Source organism: Bufo bufo, chromosome 4, assembly GCF_905171765.1.
Source record: "Bufo bufo chromosome 4, aBufBuf1.1, whole genome shotgun sequence".
Lineage (NCBI taxonomy): Eukaryota > Metazoa > Chordata > Amphibia > Anura > Bufonidae > Bufo > Bufo bufo.
This window is the reverse complement of record NC_053392.1, coordinates 609,654,658-609,676,144: the sequence shown is the minus strand read 5'-3', so window position 1 is coordinate 609,676,144 and position 21,487 is coordinate 609,654,658. Positions and strand designations below refer to the sequence as shown.

At 40.2% G+C, this 21,487-nt stretch overlaps 1 protein-coding gene across 1 annotated transcript in view; it reads right to left on the bottom strand.

The window, feature by feature from the left end:
* The window catches only part of LOC120999362 (ALK tyrosine kinase receptor-like), a 220,916-nt gene that overhangs the window by 165,752 nt on the left and 33,677 nt on the right, over positions 1-21,487 (bottom strand). The window contains exon 3 of the mRNA XM_040430231.1: positions 17,167-17,316. Within this exon, the coding sequence (XP_040286165.1) occupies positions 17,167-17,316 (150 nt within the window). The remainder of the gene's footprint in view (positions 1-17,166; positions 17,317-21,487) is intronic.

Here is a 21,487-nt window from a genome sequence, read left to right as displayed (position 1 = left end):
AAAGATACAGATAAAGATAAAGACAGAGTCAGACTAGAGAAGAGAAGTTGCAGCATACAGCAGAAAGGAAAAGTTTCTATTTAATCCTGACAGCACAGCAGAGCCAGAGAGTAACTGATGTAGCGGAGCTGAGAGTGTTTGCCTGCCAGAATTTATGCCAAAGCTTGTTGGTGACCAAGATAAAGTTGGAAGATTGTTGCCTGATATAAGTTTATTCAAGTAAAGCTGCTTTTCAATGTTATATCAAGTCCGAACTCTATTTCTTTTATTATTCCTTCACCCACTATTCATCTTAGTTGCACGCCTGGGGTTCCAGGATATCCAGGTAGGAGCACCGTGACAAGTGCACAGCCACACCTAAAGGGACATTATAGGCAACCCTTATACCACTCTGGCATTCCTACACCTGGGAACCAGTATCGCCATCTACTTATGGGGACTCCGTCCCTCGTTGCTGAAATGCAACTGGTGCCACAACAAACTTCTAACAACTCATAACACCTTAAAGGGACCCCCTGGCCGACGTCTTCCCCGTGGTTGCTGCACACCCACAGTATTGTTACGGATCAGCGAATGTGAATCCAGAGTAGCAACTTACCGGTCTGCAAGTGATGTTTCTACGCCACAGTGGCCACTTTTTGAAAAAGGAATGAAGAAATCAACAGCTACGAGCAGGGGCGCACCACCAATGAGGCGAGGTGAGCCGATTGCCTCAGGCAGCACCAGGTAGGGGCAAGAGGGGGGCAGCAGAAGGGGGATTATCTGTTTCTGCAGTATATTATTGGGAAGCACAGTGGACACAGTATATGGCGCTGTATTACCCTGTATGTTTTGTAGTGCTGTATGTAATGTTTTCCAAGTATGTATTTACCAGTAAGGCTACATTCACACGAACGTATTTTGTTTCCGTGTCCGTTACGTTTTTTTTTGCGGATAGGATGCAGACCCCTTCATATCAATGGGTCCGCAAAAAATGCAGACAGCACACCGTGCTGTCCTATTGTCCTATTGTTGTCCATTTTGCGGACAAGGAGAGGCATTGTTACAATGGATCCGCAAAAAAAAAATGGATGCCATACGGAACGTCATCAATTTTTTTGCGGGTCCGCAATTTGCTGCCCGGAAACACATACAGTCGTGTGAATGTAGCCTAAGGCTGGAGGGAAGGGGTTAGGTTAAAAAAATTGGCATCGGAGGGTTGGGGCGCCGTTTCAGTTTTCGCCTTAGGCAGCAGAAAGGCTACGAGGCTGCCATAGATTTCAGTCTTGCGCACAGCCTGCTGGAGGATGCGCCAAATCTTTAACAAGGCCTGCACCCCGGCATAAGTTTGGTGCACCCTCCGTATAAGGAATCTCCGGTCTTGATAAATGTCTCTCACTGTGTGTGAGAATCAGTTTGAGCCAATCATTGATCAGACAATTGTGGCAGTGATAGTGTCGCCCTCTGGTTTGCAAAAATGCCTTCATTACTTCACTTCCAGATTCATGTGGGATAGAGCTGTACAATGCAAGACTCGCAAGCATCCTCCCTGGTTAACGGGCGACGCCACAAAGTCAATGAAGGACATTCATCGTGTCTTTTACGTATGACGGAAAGCCTGGATCAATGGGCGCAATATCCGATCAATATAAATGCTTATGTTTTGAGTGGTACTATTGATCCCAGAGACTACTGGGCATAACTTCAGATGGTCAAGGCCCTTGTGAAGGCTGTAGAAGGTGGCCAAGTGAAGAGAAGTTAGGAACGTAAAGTTGTATTTATGTTGGTCAATAAACCCATCCTTAAAGAGTCACTGTACTTTCACAACATTTTATTTCATTTAATAGAGAATGGTGTAAATAGCAAATTTCTAATTCACTCCATTTAAAAAATCTTCCTGCATCCACCAAAAAAAAGCTGTAAACTCATGACCACTAGGGGTCTCTCTTCCACCTAATTTGCAATCCACTTCCTGTTGACAGGCAAGATCCGGGAGGAAGTGGGGGCGTGTCAGAACTAGCTGAGAATGTGAGTCTGCTTCTACACTGCTTCTGAATTCTTAGGAATCTCCTGCCTTTCTACAAGTGTGATTGGCCTCTCCTTATCTATTCTGCAAGCTGCGGAGCTGAAAACAAACATAGTGGGAAGTAAGAGAAAAGGGCGTCACAGCAGTATAATGCTGTCAGATTCCACAGAAAGGAGACAACCCCTGCTTCTGAGAGAAATGCATCTACCTGTGCAGCTGAAACAGGGAATAATATGGCTGAAAGAGACATTAGGGAAGCCCAAAAGAACACCTGTTCCTTCACAGCTATGACTGTACAAAGAAGGACAGCCATTAGGCAAACTTCTTTTGTTAACTCAGGTACATTTTAAATGCCCCCATGAGAGATCAATGGAATATTGGAAGGCAACAATATCTGGAATATCGGTCATCATGATTATGTCATGCCGGTAAATTAAGTGTTTTTTTTTCTTATAAATGTTTTGGAGGAAGGGGGGGCATTCCCAAGTTTGCTATGGTGCCCAAAAATGTCTAGCTATCCCCATCAAATGCTCACATTTTCCTCTTGAGCTACGGGATGACCTTCATTTTTTGAGGCATCAAAGCAGTTAAATTCTTCTCAGCTAAGGTTGATTTACTGAATGTCTATTGTGCCGAGGTAAGGTCACGTCTGGTAACCCTGCGCGATTGCATTGCAGCGCTGATTAATGGCAAAAATGACAGATTTTTATTGTGTCAAATTATTTTCCTTTTTGCAGACGATTTTCGCGGTGGCAATAACAGATGATGATGAATAGGCCCCATGAAGTGAATAAAAGTGAAGGAACAATAGATTTAAAGGACGAGTGCTCAAGTCAATAGAGTCCTGTCAGGAGCTGATGAGATGATGCCTTCCTGGACTGTCCCTGTATGTTACCTAAAAGCATCAAGGAGTGGGGGGACTGGAGGTCAATGAGACTTAGAAATAATTCATGCAGACCATCCATGAACCATAACCCATGACTGAAATTGTGACCAATCCTAAGAAATAAAGAAGGTGTTCTAGAGAACCTTGTGGCTCACCAGCTGTTGCAAAACTACAACTCCCAGCATGATCTCAAAGCCTGCAGCTGCCTGTTGAGAGCTGAAGTACTGCAACTGGTGGAGAGACCTAGTTTGGGGACCATTGACCCCGATGCCAAACATAAGCAAAAATGTCCAAAAGCATTCCATATATACAGTCGGGTCCATAAATATTGGGACATCGACACAATTCAAAAATTTTTGGCTCTATACACCACCACAATGGATTTGAAAAGAAACAAACAAGATGTGCTTTACCTGCAGACTGTCAGCTTTTTTTGAGGGTATTTACATCCAAATCAGGTGAACGGTGCAGGAATTACAGCAGTTTGCATATGTGCCTCCCACTTATTACGGGACCAAAAGTAATGGGACAGAATAATCTTAATCATAAATCAAACTTTCACTTTTTAATACTTGGTTGCAAATCCTTTGTAGTCAATTACAGCCTGAAGTCTGGAACGCATAGACATCACCAGACGCTGGGTTTCATCCCTGGTGATGCTCTGCCAGGCCTCTACAGCAACTGTCTTCAGGTCCTGTTTGTTCTTGGGGCATTTTCCCTTCAGTTTTGTCTTCAAGTGAAATGCATGCTCAATCGGATTCAGGTCCGGTGATTGACTTGGCCATTGCATAACATTCCACTTCTTTCCCTTAAACTCTTTGGTTGCTTTCGCAGTATGCTTTGGGTCATTGTCCATCTGCACTGTGAAGCGCCGTCCAATGAGTTCTGAAGCATTTGGCTGAATATGAGCAGATAATATTGCCTGAAACACTTCAGAATTCATCCTGCTGCTTTTGTCAGCAGTCACATCATCAATAAATACAAGAGAACCAGTTCCATTGGCAGCCATACATGCCCACGCCATAACACTACCACCACCATGCTTCACTGATGAGGTGGTATGCTTAGGATCATGAGCAGTTCCTTTCCTTCTCCATACTCTTCTCTTCCCATCACTCTGGTACAAGTTGATCTTGGTCTCATCTGTCCATAGGATGTTGTTCCAGAACTGTGAAGGCTTTTTTAGATGTCGTTTGGCAAACTCTAATCTGGCCTTCCTGTTTTTGAGGCTCACCAATGGTTTACATCTTGTGGTGAACCCTCTGTATTCACTCTGGTGAAGTCTTCTCTTGATTGTTGACTTTGACACACATACACCTACCTCCTGGAGAGTGTTCTTGATCTGGCCAACTGTTGTGAAGGGTGTTTTCTTCACCAGGGAAAGATTTCTTCGGTCATCCACCACAGTTATTTTCTGCGATCTTTCGGGTCTTTTGGTGTTGCTGAGCTCACCGGTGCGTTCCTTCTTTTTAAGAATGTTTCAAACAGTTGTTTTGGTCACACCTAATGTTTTTGCTATCTCTCTGATGTTTTTTAATGTTTTTTTCAGCCTAATGATGGCTTGCTTCACTGATAGTGACAGCTCTTTGAATCTCATCTTGAGAGTTGACAGCAACAGATTCCAAATTAAAATAGCAGACTGGAAATTACCTCTGGACCTTTTATCTGCTCATTGTAATTGGGATAATGAGGGAATAACACACACCTGGCCATGGAACAGCTGAGAAGCCAATTGTCCCATTACTTATGGTCACTCAACAAGTGGGAGGCCCATATGCAAAGTGTTGTAATTCCTACACCGTTCACCTGATTTGGATGTAAATACCCTCAAATTAACCCCTTAGGGACCCATGATGTACCGGTACCGGCATGGATCCTGAGTCCTTAAGCACCCATGACGTACCTGTATGTCATGTAAAGTTCCGATCACCGCCGCCCGGCGGGCGGTGATCGGAACCTGGTGCCTGCTCAAATCATTGAGCAGGCACCTAGGCTAAATGCGTGGGGGGGGTTTGCATCTTTTTATTGTGCAGGCGGCGGCTGGCGGAGGTGCCATCAGGTCCCCATGGGGCTGTGGGGGGGGACCCGATGGCATGGAAGGCAGCGCGATGTCTAAGAAAGGCATTGTGCTGCCTTCCAGTGAAGAGCCTGTGAGATCCAGCCCCCTGGATCTCACAGGCCAGAAGCTGTATGAGTAATACACACAGTATTACTCATACAGCCAATGCATTCCAATACAGAAGTATTGGAATGCATTGTAAAGGATTAGACCCCCAAAAGTTCAAGTCCCAAAGTGGGACAAAAAAAAAGGGGAAAAAAAAGTTGAAAAAATAAAGTTTTCCCCCCAAAAATTAAAAGTTTCAAGTAAAAATAAACAAAAACGTCATTGGTAAAAAATAGGGGGAACAAAAAAAAGTATACATATTAGGTATCGCCGCGTCCGTATCTATAAACATATCACATGACCTAACCCCTCAGATGAACACCGTAAAAAATAAAAAAATAAAACTGTGCTAAATAAACCATTTTTTTTGTCACCTTACATCACAAAAAGTACAACAGCAAGTGATCAAAAAGGCATTTGCCCACCAAAATAGTACCAATCTAACCGTCACCTCATCCCGCAAAAAATTAGCCCCTACCTGAGACAATCGCCCAAAAAATAAAAAAACTATGGCTCAGAATATGGAGACACTAAATCATCATTTTTTTCGTTTTAAAAAAGCTGTTATTGTGTAAAACTTACATAAAAAAGTATACATATTTGGTATCGCCACGTTCGCATCGACTGACTCTATAAAAATATCACATGACCTAACCCCTCAGATGAACACCGTAAAAATGTAAAATAAAAACTGTGCTAAATAAACCATTTTTTCTCACCTTACATCACAAAAAGTGTAATAGCAAGCGATCAAAAAGTCACACGCACCCCAAAATAGTGCGAATTAAACCGTCATCTCATCCCGCAAAAATCATACCCTACCTAAGGTAATCGCCCAAAAACTTAAAAAATTATGGCTCTCAGACTATGAAAACACTAAAACATGATTTTTTTTGCTTCAAAAAAGAAATCATTGTGTAAAACTTACATAATAAAAAAAAACTATACATATTATGTATCGCCGCATCCGTGACAACCTGGTCTATAAAAATATCACATGATCTAACCTGTCAGATGAATGTTGTAAATAACAAAAAAATAAAAACGGTGCCAAAACAGCTATTTCTTGTTATCTTGCATCACAAAAAGTGTAATATAGAGCAACCAAAAATCATATGTACCCTAAACTAGTACCAACAATACTGCCACCCTATCCCCTAGTTTCTAAAATGGGGTAATTTTTTTGGAGTTTATACTCTAGGGGTGCATCAGGGGGTCTTCAAATGGGACATGGTGTAAAAAAAAAACAGTCCAGCAAAATCTGCCGTCCAAAAACCGTATGGCATTCCTTTCCTTCTGCACCCTGCCGTGTACCCGTACAGCTGTTTACGACCACATATGGGGTGTTTCTGTAAACTACAGAATCAGGGCCATAAATATTGAATCTTTTTTGGCTGTTAGCCCTTGCTTTGTTACTGGGAAAAATGGATTAAAATGGAAAATTTGCCCAAAAATTTAAATTCTGAAATTTCATCTCCATTTGCCAATAACTCTTGTGGAACATCTAAAAGTTAACAACGTTTGTAAAATCTGTTTTGAATACCTCAAGGGGTGTAGTTTCTTAGATGGGGTCATTTTTATGGAGTTTCTACTCTAGGGTTGCATCAGGGGGCTTCAAATGGGACATGGTGTCAAAAAAACCAGTCCATCAAAACCTGCCTTCCAAAAACCGTATGGCATTCCTTTCCTTCTGCGCCTTGCCGTGTGCCCGTACAGCGGTTTACCACCACATATGGGGTGTTTCTGTAAACTACAAAATCAGGGCCATAAATATTGAGTTTGGTTTGGCTGTTAACGCTTGCTTTGTAATGGAAAAAAATTATTAAAATGGAAAATCTGCCAAAAAAGTGAAATTTTTAAATTGTATCTCTATTTTCCATTAATTCTTGTGGAACACCTAAAGGGTTAACGACGTTTGTAAAATCACTTTTGAATACCTTGAGAGGTGTAGTTTCTTAGATGGGGTCACTTTTATGGAGTTTCTACTCTAGGGGTGCATCAGGGGGGCTTCAAATGGGACATGGTGTCAAAAAAAACAGTCCATCAAAACCTGCCTTCCAAAAACCGTATGGCATTCCTTTCCTTCTGCGCCCTGCCGTGTGCCCGTACAGCGGTTTACCACCACATATGGGGTGTTTCTGTAAACTACAGAATCAGGGCCATAAATATTGAGTTTGGTTTGGCTGTTAACGCTTGCTTTGTAATGGAAAAAAATTATTAAAATGGAAAATCTGCCAAAAAAGTGAAATTTTGAAATTGTATCTCTATTTTCCATTAATTCTTGTGGAACACCTAAAGGGTTAACAACGTTTGTAAAATCACTTTTGAATACCTTGAGAGGTGTAGTTTCTTAGATGGGGTCACTTTTATGGAGTTTCTACTCTAGGGGTGCATCAGGGGGGCTTCAAATGGGACATGGTGTCAAAAAAAACAGTCCAGCAAAACCTGCCTTCCAAAAACCGTATGGCATTCCTTTCCTTCTGCGCCCTGCTGTGTCCCCGTACAGCGGTTTACGACCACATATGGGGTGTTTCTGTAAACTACAGAATCAGGGCCATAAATATTGAGTTTGGTTTGGCTGTTAACCCTTACTTTGTAACTGGAAAAAAATTATTAAAATGGAAAATCTGCCAAAAAAGTGAAATTTTAAAATTGTATCTCTATTTTCCATTAATTCTTGTGGAACACCTAAAGGGTTAACAAAGTTTGTAAAATCAGTTTTGAATAGCTTGAGGGGTGTAGTTTCTAGAATGGGGTAATTTTTGGGTGGTTTCTATTATGTAAGCCTCTCAAAGTGACTTCAGACCGGAACTGGTCCCTAAAAATTGGGTTTTTGAACATTTCTGAAAAATTTCAAGATTTGCTTCTAAACTTCTAAGCCTTGTAACATCCCCAAAAAATAAAATATCATTCCCAAAATGATCCAAACATGAAGTAGACATATGGGGAATGTAAAGTAATAACTATTTTTGGAGGTATTACTATGTAATATAGAAGTAGAGAAATTGAAACTTGGAAATTTGCAAATTTTTCCAAATTTTTGGTAAATTTGGTATTTTTTTATGCAAAAAAATTTACTTTTTTTACCCAATTTTAGCAGTGTCATGAATTACAATATGTGACGAAAAAACAATCTCAGAACGGCCTGGGTAAGTAAAAGCGTTTTAAAGTTATCAGCACTTAAAGTGACACTGGTCAGATTTGCAAAAAATGGCCAAGTCCTTAAGGTGAAATAGGGCTGAGTCCTTAAGGGGTTAAAGCTGACACTCTGCAGTAAAAGCACATCTTGTTCATTCATTTCAAATCCATTGTGTTGGCGTATAGAGCCAAAATTGTTAGAATTGTGTCGATGTCCCAATATTTATGGACCTGACTGTACATGGAGTTATCCTCTAATTAAAGAAGAAGGTGTAGAATCTTCAAGTATCCTCAGGCATCCAGGTATTCCTGACAATTGTTCCAATTAGTGGGATGGTTCCTTGTCCTCACCACTGTAGACAACCTCACTGCTAAGTTGACCAAACACATGAAATAATGAATGGCTACATTGCGGCCGATCATTCATTCATGGGATCGTTCATATGAATGATCCCACCATCAACACGAGTAAGCTTAAAAAACTGACTTCTTGGTCCTTGAGCAAAATTGAAAATCATGGGCTAAGGTGTCCAAAATTTTGTAGCATGGCTGATCACATTTTCGACAGTTAGAAATACTTAGTCAGCCATTGCAAATCGGGCAAAATTAGCTTGTGTACGGGCACCTTAAGTTCTGATGGCATTAAGGGTTAACATTGCGTCTACAGAAAGTGTGACCAAAGTAGTTTGCCATGCTACCATGTTGATGGGGAAGACTTGACACCAGCATATGAGCTGCCAAGGTGTCAGAATTTTAGAATGGCTGGTCTAAATAAGACCGGTAGGGCACTGAAGAGACCCTGAGCACAGCGTGAAGACCATGAAATGGTCAGACTCTTCCACCATAGAGGATCCAGTGAGCAAAGTCTCTGGCACAATAATGGACACATATGAAGCTGATGGATCCAATCACTCACTAATAGTTTATTTTTTATTGGCGACTCAAAAATAACCTACTAGATCTATAAGATGCAATTTAGGATTTAAAGCCAGGTGCTAACCCTATAGGTCATGGACATGAACCTATTCTGCACAGATGTAGTATGAGCCTTTGAATTGTCTCCTTTGGTGGGCCCAAAGACCCACATCTTCTGGAATGCCTACTCTATCATTAACATGCCCATTTAGTTTGGCCAACACATTATATGGATGAGGTTCTCCTGATGGAAAATACCATTTAAAGTCTACAGATTTCATGGCCCTTAATACAACTAAAATCATTAGAAAATGTATTGATTGGATTAACTTAGGACATAGAAGCCAAAAATATTAACAACTTATCTCCACGTGTTCTTGGACACGTTTTGTTCATTCTCACACCTGCTCATGTCTAGGCTTTCATTACCTCAGCCGAGCGTTGATGGATTGCACACATTATTTTACACCTTGTGGTTTTACTACCGCACGTACTTCAAGTTGTGAGGACAATGTCATGAGAGTGATACGTCCAGCTGAGTTTCCCGTGAAGAGGTTCTCAGGCATCAGATCACTCGGAGAAGTTCTTGAACGCTCTCACATAGCCGCGGTGCCAATCAATAATCCGTACGTGTCGGCTGAGCATCTGCTGAAGTTGGCTTCGGTGCCTGGCTCTGCTCTCTCGGGTGTTAAGTCACAACGCATTAAGGACGGGAGCGCCAGATCAATCAATGACTTTTTAGATTGTCATCCACCTCATGTTCCTAGCTGTACCCCAGAGGAATCCTTTACATATCTGAAGCTGCTCTTATACTGGATGCATAAATCGTACCTTAACCCTTTGTTGCATGGTCAGAATGTCCTTCTCTACTCTTAAAGGGGTAGCACCCACCAAACAGGTTTCTGCTCAGGCAATGGCTGTGACTCCATGAACCTAACTAGGAGTTATAAACCTGGTGGGCTTATTTGTTTGCTATACTTACCTGGACACTTGATGGCTCTCGTTGTCTGATCAGTTATCCATGTATCCATAATGAATGAGCTCTTCCTACCCTGAATTGAATGGTAAATCTTTTGCCTCTAGAAGCCCTTTGTTGCCTGGTTCACCGTGGGATAGTTCTGTCAATATCGGGACTGTTGGCAATTAAAGTTAGGATAAATCATACCATACTGATGTTTGGTGTCTGACCTCATTGAAGAGACCTACACAATTCCATTCAGGTTAATGTGGATGTGTTGTAGTTTTTTTTAACAGTGGGTGGCGCCGTATAGGGAAAATCAGTCAAAGAACCAACACACCGGCAAGTATTCCAACACTCCAACCTCCGTCTATTAGCGCTAAACCATTACTTCCTATAGTTGGGAATGTCTTCCATAGGCTGTCAAACTTCACGATAGCTTTTCTGCTGCCTGAGGCGAAAACTGAAAACTCCCCAATGCTAATTTCTTCACCTAACCCATTCCCTTCAACCCATGGCCCTTCGGCTGCCCCCCTCTTGCCCCTACCTGGTGCTGCCTGAGGCGATTGCCTCACCTGGCCTCATTGGTGGTGCACCCCTGCCAAAAATGAGGCCACACTATAGCCATCTGTTTTAAAGGGGTTATGCCATGATTAGTGTAAGAAATTAAAATCTGACAGCCTATAGTACATGAGAATCTCTTTCTAACAAAGCTAGAACCAGCCCTGTACCTCACATGGTGTCAGAGATCTCGCCATTCATTGCTCCAATTGCTCTGCTAGATATATTTTAAGTTGGCAGCTCAGGGATGTGTCCTTTCCACTGCAGATTTCTCCCTAACAAAGCTCAGAGTGTGTGTCCTTTCTGCTGCAGCTCTCTCCCTATCACAGTTCAGGGGGTGTGTCCGTTCTGCTGCAGCTCTCTCCCTATCACAGCTCAGGAGGTGTGTCCGTTCTGCTGCAGCTCTCTCCCTATCACAGCTCAGGGGGTGTGTCCTTTCTGCTGCAGCTCTCTCCCTATCACAGCTCAGGGGGGGGGGGGGGGTCCTTTCTGCTGTAGCTCTCTCCCTATCACAGCTCAGGGTGTGTGTCCTTTCTGCTGCAGTTCTCTCCCTATCACAGTTCAGGGGCATGTCCGTTGTTCTGCAGTGTTCTGCCTGTAACTGTCTCACAGTATCTAACAGTATATCCTGCTTTGGCAGTTAAAGGATGGAACTGAGCATGTGCGACCACCTGAGAAATATGGAAAAGAGCAAACAGCAGGTGGTGCTATACAGATACATTTTATTGAATAGATCAATGGCTATACTGAATTTTATTACATTCAGTTACAATAGTAGTCATATCCAGGTGCTGGTTTGACAAATGTAGAATATTTTTCATGGGACAACCCAATAGAGATATGATGGTATCAAGACTTGGCTCTTGGAGCTATATACCACTACCCTGGGTGTCATTTGACTCTATTTTATGTCAATCAAGATCTGAGTGCAGACTAAACTACTCACAGCCCCATCACTGCTTACAGGGAATGATGGGAGTAATCATAATAGTGCTAATTGTAACACTATACAGGTTCGGAAAGTTCCAAAAACATGGCCGGTGACATGAGAGTCATAGTTAAGATATCGTAGAGTCTTAAAATTGTTCCCTGAGATACCTTTAAATACAGATTGTCCTGGCGTGATCTGGAGCTATGTACAAGTCTGTGCGTTTATTACATAGTCATGATATCGGTAAATGTAGCGCTCTACGCACACGCACCGCCATTGCACAATGATGAATTCTCTAATAACGCTTAGTGGCTGCCACCTGGAAACGCGTCATGAGGGATGGTTTAATTACCGTACAATAAATGTCACCAGAAAAACAGGGACCTGGAAAACAAATAAGAGCATTATGGCTAAATTAATGGTTTTCCACGACGGAGAGTTAACTCCACGTTCTCCGTGTTCATACGACTCTTCTCTAAGGAAAAGGATTCATGGAAAGATTCATTCAGTCACCGGACTTGAAGACTTCATGATGTAGAGCGGAGAGAAAATCTAACACCTGGTGGCTCCAGACTGAGAAGTAGAAACTTGCCTGGGCAGATATCTCATCTCCTGGCCTGTCAGCTAATTTGCATATAAATTACTAAACATGACCGGCTCATTAAAGAAAGTAGAGGAAATTTATAAAAGTCAAAAACTAAGATTTAAGCAACTGCGCTAGAATTGGCATTACCATCGTAAACAGAAAACTTGCTACCTGGTGAGGGCAGGGTTTGGCTTAACCTATACTGACTATAGACATGCTGATGATCTGCCATAACGAGGATTTGTGATGTCTGTATTAACAAAAAATTGGGACTCCTATTAATGAAAACAACTAAAGGAATTCAATGGTTGGAACTTGCCAGTTTCTCTACCTCCTCATGCGTTGCATCTGTGAGGAGCTTTTGCCAGAAAAGCTCAGGAATTTGTGCTGTGAATTTCTCCTTCTTTCCAATTTAGTAAGATCTGCCTCGTTACAGACACAATAAAACTGCAGTCTGGTCACCGGTCACTTTGTTTCCAGGTCTGCTAATAATTCTGCTTCCTTCCGTCTCAGAATTCAGAGACAGAGGAACAGTCTGCTTGAGTTACTGCTGATGCTGCTGTGAGTACAGGGCATTATCAACTAGCAGCCCCAGAAAAACAATCTATCTAGAAGCAGCACAGTGAAAAAAGGATGGAAATACTGGGCGCAATCCCTCCAAGACCATTATTAATTGTCCAGAGATTCAACTTAAAAAATGAGGCAACACTCCAATATTGGTAGAAGGGTGATGGGTCCATCACCCTTCTACCAACATGGGAGTGCTGCCTCATTTTTCAAGTTGAATACACATCTATCTATCTATCTCCATCTATCATTTATCCTTCATTTCTTTCATGGCAGGGAGGAAGTAAAGGGCTGGAGACGTTTGTATAGTGTCCTTCTCTGCCCCATCTAAAATAAATGAAATGTGCAGCCTTCAAGTGAATGAGGCTAATAAGCAGAATAGAACACATATTTTGTAAGCCTTATCAGCGCATAAAATGTGGTGCCTTTTGGTCACCTGGAGTAAATGCATATATGAGAAAAGCCGATGATGTAACCATCCAGTGTGCTGTGACATCATATTGAATGAAGACAAGAAATCAAAATTTTTCTGTTAGTCTGTGACTGCATCTTTAAACCTCCTTTAAAATGCAGTGTTTTCATTCTCAGTTAACCCTTGCTGTACCAGGGATTTTGCACATTTTCTATCTTATTTGCACCATTATTGCTCCAGAGAAATAAACTGCAATGTTTCCATGTCCTCTTATTACCACCTCTTAAATCATCCCGCGTTAAGGATATAGCTTTATATCACAAGGGAAGTTTACTGTTGTCTAAGCCAATTTGCAGGGGCGCAGCTCTGTCAAGTGTAATTTCACTGCATTAAACAGAAGATATTCCTAAGAGTCATGGAAGGAACAGAAGCCTTTTCAGAACAATTTCTTCAGTCAATTAAATGTGTGCATTGATGTGCCAAGGCATTTGCCGGTCAGAACGTGGTAAAGCGTAAATGTGACTAGATAGCATGACTTACTGTTAGGGCCTATTATCTGAATAGGATGGATATGAACACAGGAGGTTGGGCTCACAGAATGGGATTTAACTGTTAATGGGTCATTGTAGAACTAATAACGATGATGTAGATGACCAACGAAAGTGTAAGCAGACCATGCAGCTTCTATGGTACCACTGGAAGGAGGGGGCCCAATTTTGTTTGGTCTTTTCTTTTGGCTCCCCTGTCTCACCTCAGACTACTGTACTGTAAGTCACTTTTCCCACTGGAGGTACCTTGGACAAATTGGGGTCTGATTTAGACATTAAATCTGGGATCTGATTTTGGGGTTACGTCTGGGGTCTGATTTAGGGTTCAGGTTTTAAGTCGGATTTATGGGTCAGGTCTGGGGTCTGATTTAGTGGTCACTGTAGTTATGAGGTCTGATTTAGGGGTAGGGTCTAGGGTCGGATTATGGGGTTAGGTCTAGGTTCTTATTTAGGGGTTAGGCCTGGGGTCTGATTCAGGGACTAGGTCTAGGGCAGGGATGGCCAAACTGCGGCTCTCCAGCTTTTGCAATTCCTAGCATGCCCAGACTGCCTACAGCTATCAGCCTACAGCAAGGCATGGTGGGAATTGTAGTTTTACAACAGCTAGAGAGCCGCAGGTTGGCCATCCCTGGTCTAGGGTCTGATTTAGGGGATAGGCCTAGGGTCTGATTTTAGTGCTAGGTCTGGAGCTTAATTTATGGATAAGGTCTGGGGTCTGATTTAGGGGTCAGGTGTGAAGGTCTGACTTAGGTCAAATTTAGCAGTTACCGTATGTCTGGGTCGGATTTAGGAGTCAGGTCTGGGGTTTAACTTACTGGTCAGATCTGGGGTCTGATTTAGGGCTCAGTTCTTGGGTCGGATTTAGGGAGTCAGGTCTGAGGTCTCATTTATGGGTTAGGTCTGAGGTCTTATTTAGGGATCGGGCCTTGTGTCGGATTTAAGAGTCAGATCTTGGGTCTAATTTAGAAGTCAGGTCTGATTTTGTGGTTATTGTAGGTCTGGGGACTGATGTAGGGGTTAGGTCTGGGGTCTCATTTTGGTTTTAGGTCTGGGGTTTGATATAGGAGTGATATCTGGGGGTCTCATTTATGGATAAGGTCTGGGGTCTTGGGTCTGATTTAGGTGTTAAGTCTAGGGTCTAATTTAGGACTCAGGTGTGAAGTTCTGACTTAGGTTTCAGTAATGGAGTCTAATTTTGCAATTACTGTTTAGCAATTACTGTAAGTCTAGGGTCTGATTTAGGAGTCATGTCTCAGGTCTGATTTAAGTTTTAGGTCTGGGGTCTGATTTATGGAATCAGGTGTGAGGTCTGACTTACAGGTCAGGTCTTAGGTCTGATTTACGCGTCTGGTTTGGAGAGTAATTGATGGGTTAAGTTTGGGGTCTGATTTAGGGAATCAGATCTGTGGCCTAATTTATGGGTCAGGTCTGGGGTCTAATTTACAAGTCAGGTCCAGGGTCTGATTTAGCAGTTACTGTAGGTGTGGGGTCTGATTTAGGAATCAGGTCTTGGATTTGATTTACTGGTCAGGTCTGGGGTCTAATTTAGGGGTCAGGCCTGATTTATGGGTCATTTTGTGGATTTATTTATGGGTTCGGTTTGAGTAATGATTTTTAGGTCAGGCCTTAGGATTTATTTTATGATTTTTATATTTATATAGTTTGAAGACTCAGCACCTGCTATTTTCCCAACCATGACAAAACAAGTATCCAAAAAATCCTAAAAGGCAGGCAACCATCATAAAGACCTGCCCTAAAAGCACCACCTTTAGAAAGAATAGAAAAAACAGACAAAATGTCATTAGGTGACTGCTATCTAGGTCCATAAAAAAAACATCTGGATCATTAGAATACTGCAATAAATACAAATTAGCTACTGTCAACTGCATGATATATTAGAAACACTGTTGTAAGATGTGGGTACAACACTCTTCCTCGTTTCCTTAATTCATGTTTCTGCTCCAATTCTTGGTAGAATAAACAGTTACTTTGGGCTAGAGAGAAGTTCAGAATGAGGCACTTCACTTACATTCACATAAGAAAGCTTTACCATATATTAGTGTCAATGTGAAGCAGGGAAAGGAAGGAAAAAAATTAAACAAAAAGAACAGGATCTCATGAAGCCAAGGGAGGTGGAACACAATGAAAGTTGTGAAGAAGAAAAGTTTGCAAGTTATTAGATAACCAAAAATTTGAAAAAAAAAAAAATAAGCCCACTGGAAAATCAAGACTGTGTTCATAAAGAAGACCTATGCTCGAATTCATTAGTATTTTTGTACTTCATGAATGATAAGCCCCTATGACAACTCCTCTTGCCAGTCCAACTACAGTCAAAGTAGTCCTCACATCTCACAAGGTACAAAAGTCTAAACCAACATGAGATATTTTCGGTGTGTTGTCAACACATCGAAAATCAGTAAAGGGGAACCAAATATTTAGTAAAAAGTAGACTGTGTCATACCATATAAAGTGCCAGGAGAAGTAACTACAGAGATTCCGAAACTTCAGTCGAGACTGAGGTGGACCCAAAAGTTGGGGAAATGAATGTAATAAATGAGGAAACATAGTAGGGGAACCTATTGCAGATTTTTCATTGGGTCCAGAAGTTTCAACATACTCCTCTGGTGCCTGAGTCCCTTAAAGTGCACTTGTCAGCAGGATCAAACCTATTAAACTGGTGCTTGGTAGGGTTGATCCTGCAGATTAAAATGATACCTGTCTTGTAAAAACCTGTTGCAGTGTTCCAGAGAAAAACTACTTTTACTCCTTATGAAGATGTGGGCTTCAGTGCACTGAGGGGCAGGACCAGCACTGGAAACTTGAGTAGCTAAGGTGATCGAGGGGCTAGGCCCCACCCCTCAGTGCAATGGGGTCTTCAACTGCATAAAGAGTAGAAGACTTATTTCTTGGGAATGCCAAAAGGAATTTTCACAACACAGGTATCATTTTAATCAGCAGGATCAACCCTTTCAGGCAGTGTGCCTGGTTTACTAGGGTTTATCCTGCTGACTAGTGCCCTTTAAGTATCTTGGCTCTCTAGAAAGCACATTCACAAAGCAATACTTTTGACAGCAGGCCCATGATGCAGCATCAATCATGAAATCTGAGCTTTAAAAATTTTGATAGAATTTTTTAAAGGAATTCACATTCTCTCTTGAGCATCGATGCCTCTTTATTTTTAGAATTATTCGTCGGAGTCCAAACTCATGTATTCCCATATAATGCATATTCTCGTAAGTCTTTGAGGCATGTTCGAACATGGTTTTAACCTGAATATCCCTTGAGTGCTGTGATTGTAGTAATTAGAATCCAAACATTTTAAGACCAACCAAAAGAACAGATTCCAGTTTCTCTTACACCTTCTGCCACTAAGAAATGCAAAATAATAAGTGCCTCATACGACAGGTGGACAACATGGCAGAAGTCCAGGAACAACATTTTCATTCATAGTTTTCCAAAAGAGATGGAATTTGTCAAAAAGAAAGTATTTCCTACCTCTTGTTGAGTTCTCAGAATAATCTTCAGTTGGACCAGTCATGATTTTGTGCCTCGATAACTCCTCCGCATTGGTAACTCTCCATGTGTTGTTATTTTGGGAAGGAGAATGTTCCAGATCACAGTGGGATTCGAAATTACAGTTGAACTCTAAGACATAAAAAAAGGTAAAAAATGTATAAATTGCACACATCTGCTTAACTCCCAGGCATGGAGGGAACGAACAAATCTTTTCCAAGAAAATATTTTATTGATGGGTACTTGGTAGCTCCTGCCATGAGGCAAAGTAAGAGTATCTACTGCCTAAGGAGGTAATGAGACTCACCTGAAGTTTCAAAAGTTCCTTCTTTCCTAAGATCAATTAAAGTCGGACTTTTTGTGAAATGATCGCGTACAGTGGTTGTCAATTCAACCTAAAGTATGAGTGTTAATCTATAAACTCCCTCAGACCCAAAAGAGAGAAGACAACAAACATGTTTTCATGTCATTGTCAAATACTGCATCATCCACTCAAAATAGACACTTTCCCAGTGAACTTAACTTAAATAACATTATAGAAACTCAAAAAGATTTCAAAACAAGAGTTGTGCAGTTACCAAGAACACTAATTGGCTAATGGCTTTATGAGGCTAGTGATGATCCCCCTCATGATGACCCATGACGTGGTGATGACATGACTTGACAATGTAAAATACATGAAATATGATTTCAAAAAACAATTACATTAATTGAATTATATCAAATGCAATCTACTGTGCTTGCTGTTGCCCCCTGAGTCATGACCGGTCTAGAGGAAGATAGAAATATTGAAAAGCAGCTGTTAGTTTGTCGGCCCATTCAGCCATTGTCCTAAGCAGCATATTTTTATTTTACCAATAGTATAACTGCCTCATATGTACAAGAATAGAATTACTATAATACTGCCTCATATGTACAAGAATAGAATTACTATAATACTGATCCTATGTACAAGAATGTAACTACTATAATACTGCCTCCTATGTACAAGAATATAACTACTATAATACTGCCTCCCATGTACAAGAATATAACTACTATAATACTGCTCCTATGTACAAGAATATAACTACTATAATACTGCTCCTATGTACAAGAATATAACTACTATAATACTGCTCCTATGTACAAGAATATAACTACTATAATACTGCTCTTATGTACAAAAATATAACTACTATAATACTGCTCCTATGTACAAGAATATAACTACTATAATACTTCTCCTATGTACAAGAATATAACTACTATAATACTGCTCCTATGTACAAGAATATAACTACTATAATACTGCTACTATGTACAAGAATATAACTACTATAATACTGCCTCCTATGCATAAGAATATAACTACTATAATACTGCTCCTATGTACAAGAATATAACTATAATATTGCAGCCTATGTACAAGAATATAAATACTGTAATACTGTTCCTATGTCCAAGAATATAACTACTATAATACTGCTCCTATGTACAAAAATATAACTACTGTAATACTGCTCCTATGTACAAGAATATAACTAGTATAATACTGCTCCTATGTACAAGAATATAACTACTATAATACTGCTCCTATGTATAAGAATATAACTACTAAAATACTGCTACCATGTACAAGAATATAACTACTATAATACTGCTCCTATGTACAACAATATAACTACTATAATACTGCCTCCTATGTACAAGAATATAAATACTATAATACTGCTCCTATGTACAACAATATAACTGCTATAATACTGCCTCCTATGTACAAGAATATAAATACTATAATACTGCTCCTATGTACAGGAATATAAATACTATAATACTGCCTCCTATGTACAAGAATATAAATACTATAATACTGCTCCTGTGTGCAAGAATATAACTACTATAATACTGCCTCCTATATACAGGAATATAACTACCAAAATACTGCCTCCTATGTACAAGAATATAACTACTATAATACTGCTCCTATGTACAAGAATATAAATACTATAATACTGCTCCTGTGTACAAGAATATAAATACTATAATACTGCCTCCTATGTACAAGAATATAACTACTATAATACTGCTCCTATGTACAAGAATATAACTACTATAATACTACTCCTATGTACAAGAACATAACTACTATAATACTGCTCCTGTGTACAAGAATATAACTACTATAATACTGCCTCCTATGTACAAGAAAATAACTACTATAATACTGCCTCCTATGTACAAGAATATAACTACTATAATACTGCTCCTATGTACAAGAGTATAACTACTATAATACTGCTCCTATGTACAAGAATATAACTACTATAATACTGCTCCTATGTACAAGAATATAACTACTATAATACTGCTCCTATGTACAAGAGTATAACTACTATAATACTGCTCCTATGTACAGGAATATAACTACTATAATACTGCTCCTATGTACAAGAATATAACTACTATAATACTGCTCCTATGTACAAGAATATAACTACTATAATACTGCTCCTATGTACAAGAGTATAACTACTATAATACTGCTCCTATGTACAGGAATATAACTACTATAATACTGCTCCTATGTACAAGAATATAACTACTATAATACTGCTCCTATGTACAAGAATATAACTACTATAATACTGCTCCTATGTACAAGAATATAACTACTATAATACTGTTTCCTATGTACAAGAATAAAACTACTATAATACTGCTCCTATGTACAAGAATATAACTACTATAATACTGCTCCTATGTACAAGAATATAACTACTATAATACTGCTCCTATGTACAAGAATATAACTACTATAATACTGCTCCTATGTACAAGAATATAACTACTATAATACTATCCTCTATGGACAAAAATATCATCTTTTAGGATAATTTTATATTTGGAATTTTGGATAGATTTGATTCTTATTTTTCTGCTCAGTTACTTTTCATTTACTTGCTCTATCGGTTAGGGCTTTACATCAGGATAAATAATATGGACACTGCCGCCCTGATATCAAAACATGGAAATAAAATTCAGTAAAGATAAAGAAATAATCCATTTTGTGTAATAACATTTAGAATTATGGGATGTTCCGGCTGGGGTCTCGACCTGTCTGTCAGAAGGTTGTAGCGTCTGCTTGTGTTCGAGTGCTGCCATGTATCTGAATGCATTACCTCACTGTGCTCTTCTCTATTATAACCAGAGGCTTTTAACCCCCCGCATCTATCTACAGTCACTGGAGCCTGAAATCATATCCGGTCCTAAATACAAAAATATTCATCTCATGGGTTGATTAATGATTCATATCTGTCTTCTGCTATTAAGCCAATGAAGTTTGGGTTTTAATTATCCCAACAATGTAATTAATTTAGAAATAATAGCTGGGAGATTGCAACATTGTATCCATTTACTAGATAATGGCTGTTTGGAAAGAACATTCTAATAGGAAGCTGTGTAATAGTCAACTCAAGGATTTTTGGAAAGTTTTAGAGAAAATTTTGAAACAAAATTGAATTTCTGGTTCACTGTCATACCCCCCACAGCTTTTAAAAAATTACACATTAGGGGACGATTATGAGCACAATAAATTTGCTCCCCATTGGGAGACTAGAGCCTGAAATCCATGCTCAATCCTTTAGATGTTCTCGTAGATCCAATCATGAAAGCCATCCCAAGTCATAAAAAAGAAAACAACATTTTTGGTGCCAATTTTGGATCCATATTGCTTGGCTGTATTGACTCCCCAGTTCTTATAAATTCTTTGGATTTCATGCCCTTCCTGGTCTTTGTCCTAAGATCTGGCTCAGACAGCCAAGCCACCAGCCTGGGTTTTTATAATTGGGGAGGAGGTTTATTACACAGGGAGCTGTGTCATAGTCAACCCAAGGTTTTCTGGAAAGTTTTAGGGAAAGTTTTGAAACAAAATTGAATTTCAGGTTCACTGTCATGCACCCCACAGTTTTTAAAGAATTACACATTAGGGGCCGATTATGAGCACGATAAATTAGCTCCCCACTGGGTGACTAGAGCCTGAAATCCATGCTCAATCAATTAGAGGTTCACCTAGATCCAATCATGAAAGCCACCTGAAGTCATAAAAAAAGAAAGAGCATTTTTGGTGCCGATTGTGGATCCATATTGGTTGAGCAGTGGAGTCTAAAAAATGTCCAGCTCCACTGACTTCTACTGACTTCCATAAACGGTCAAGATGGCTCTGTCCTCCACACATAAGTCATTGGCTGTATTGACTCCCCAGTTCTTATAAATTCTTTGGATTTCAAGCCCTTCCTCGTCTCTGTCCTAAGATCTGACTCAG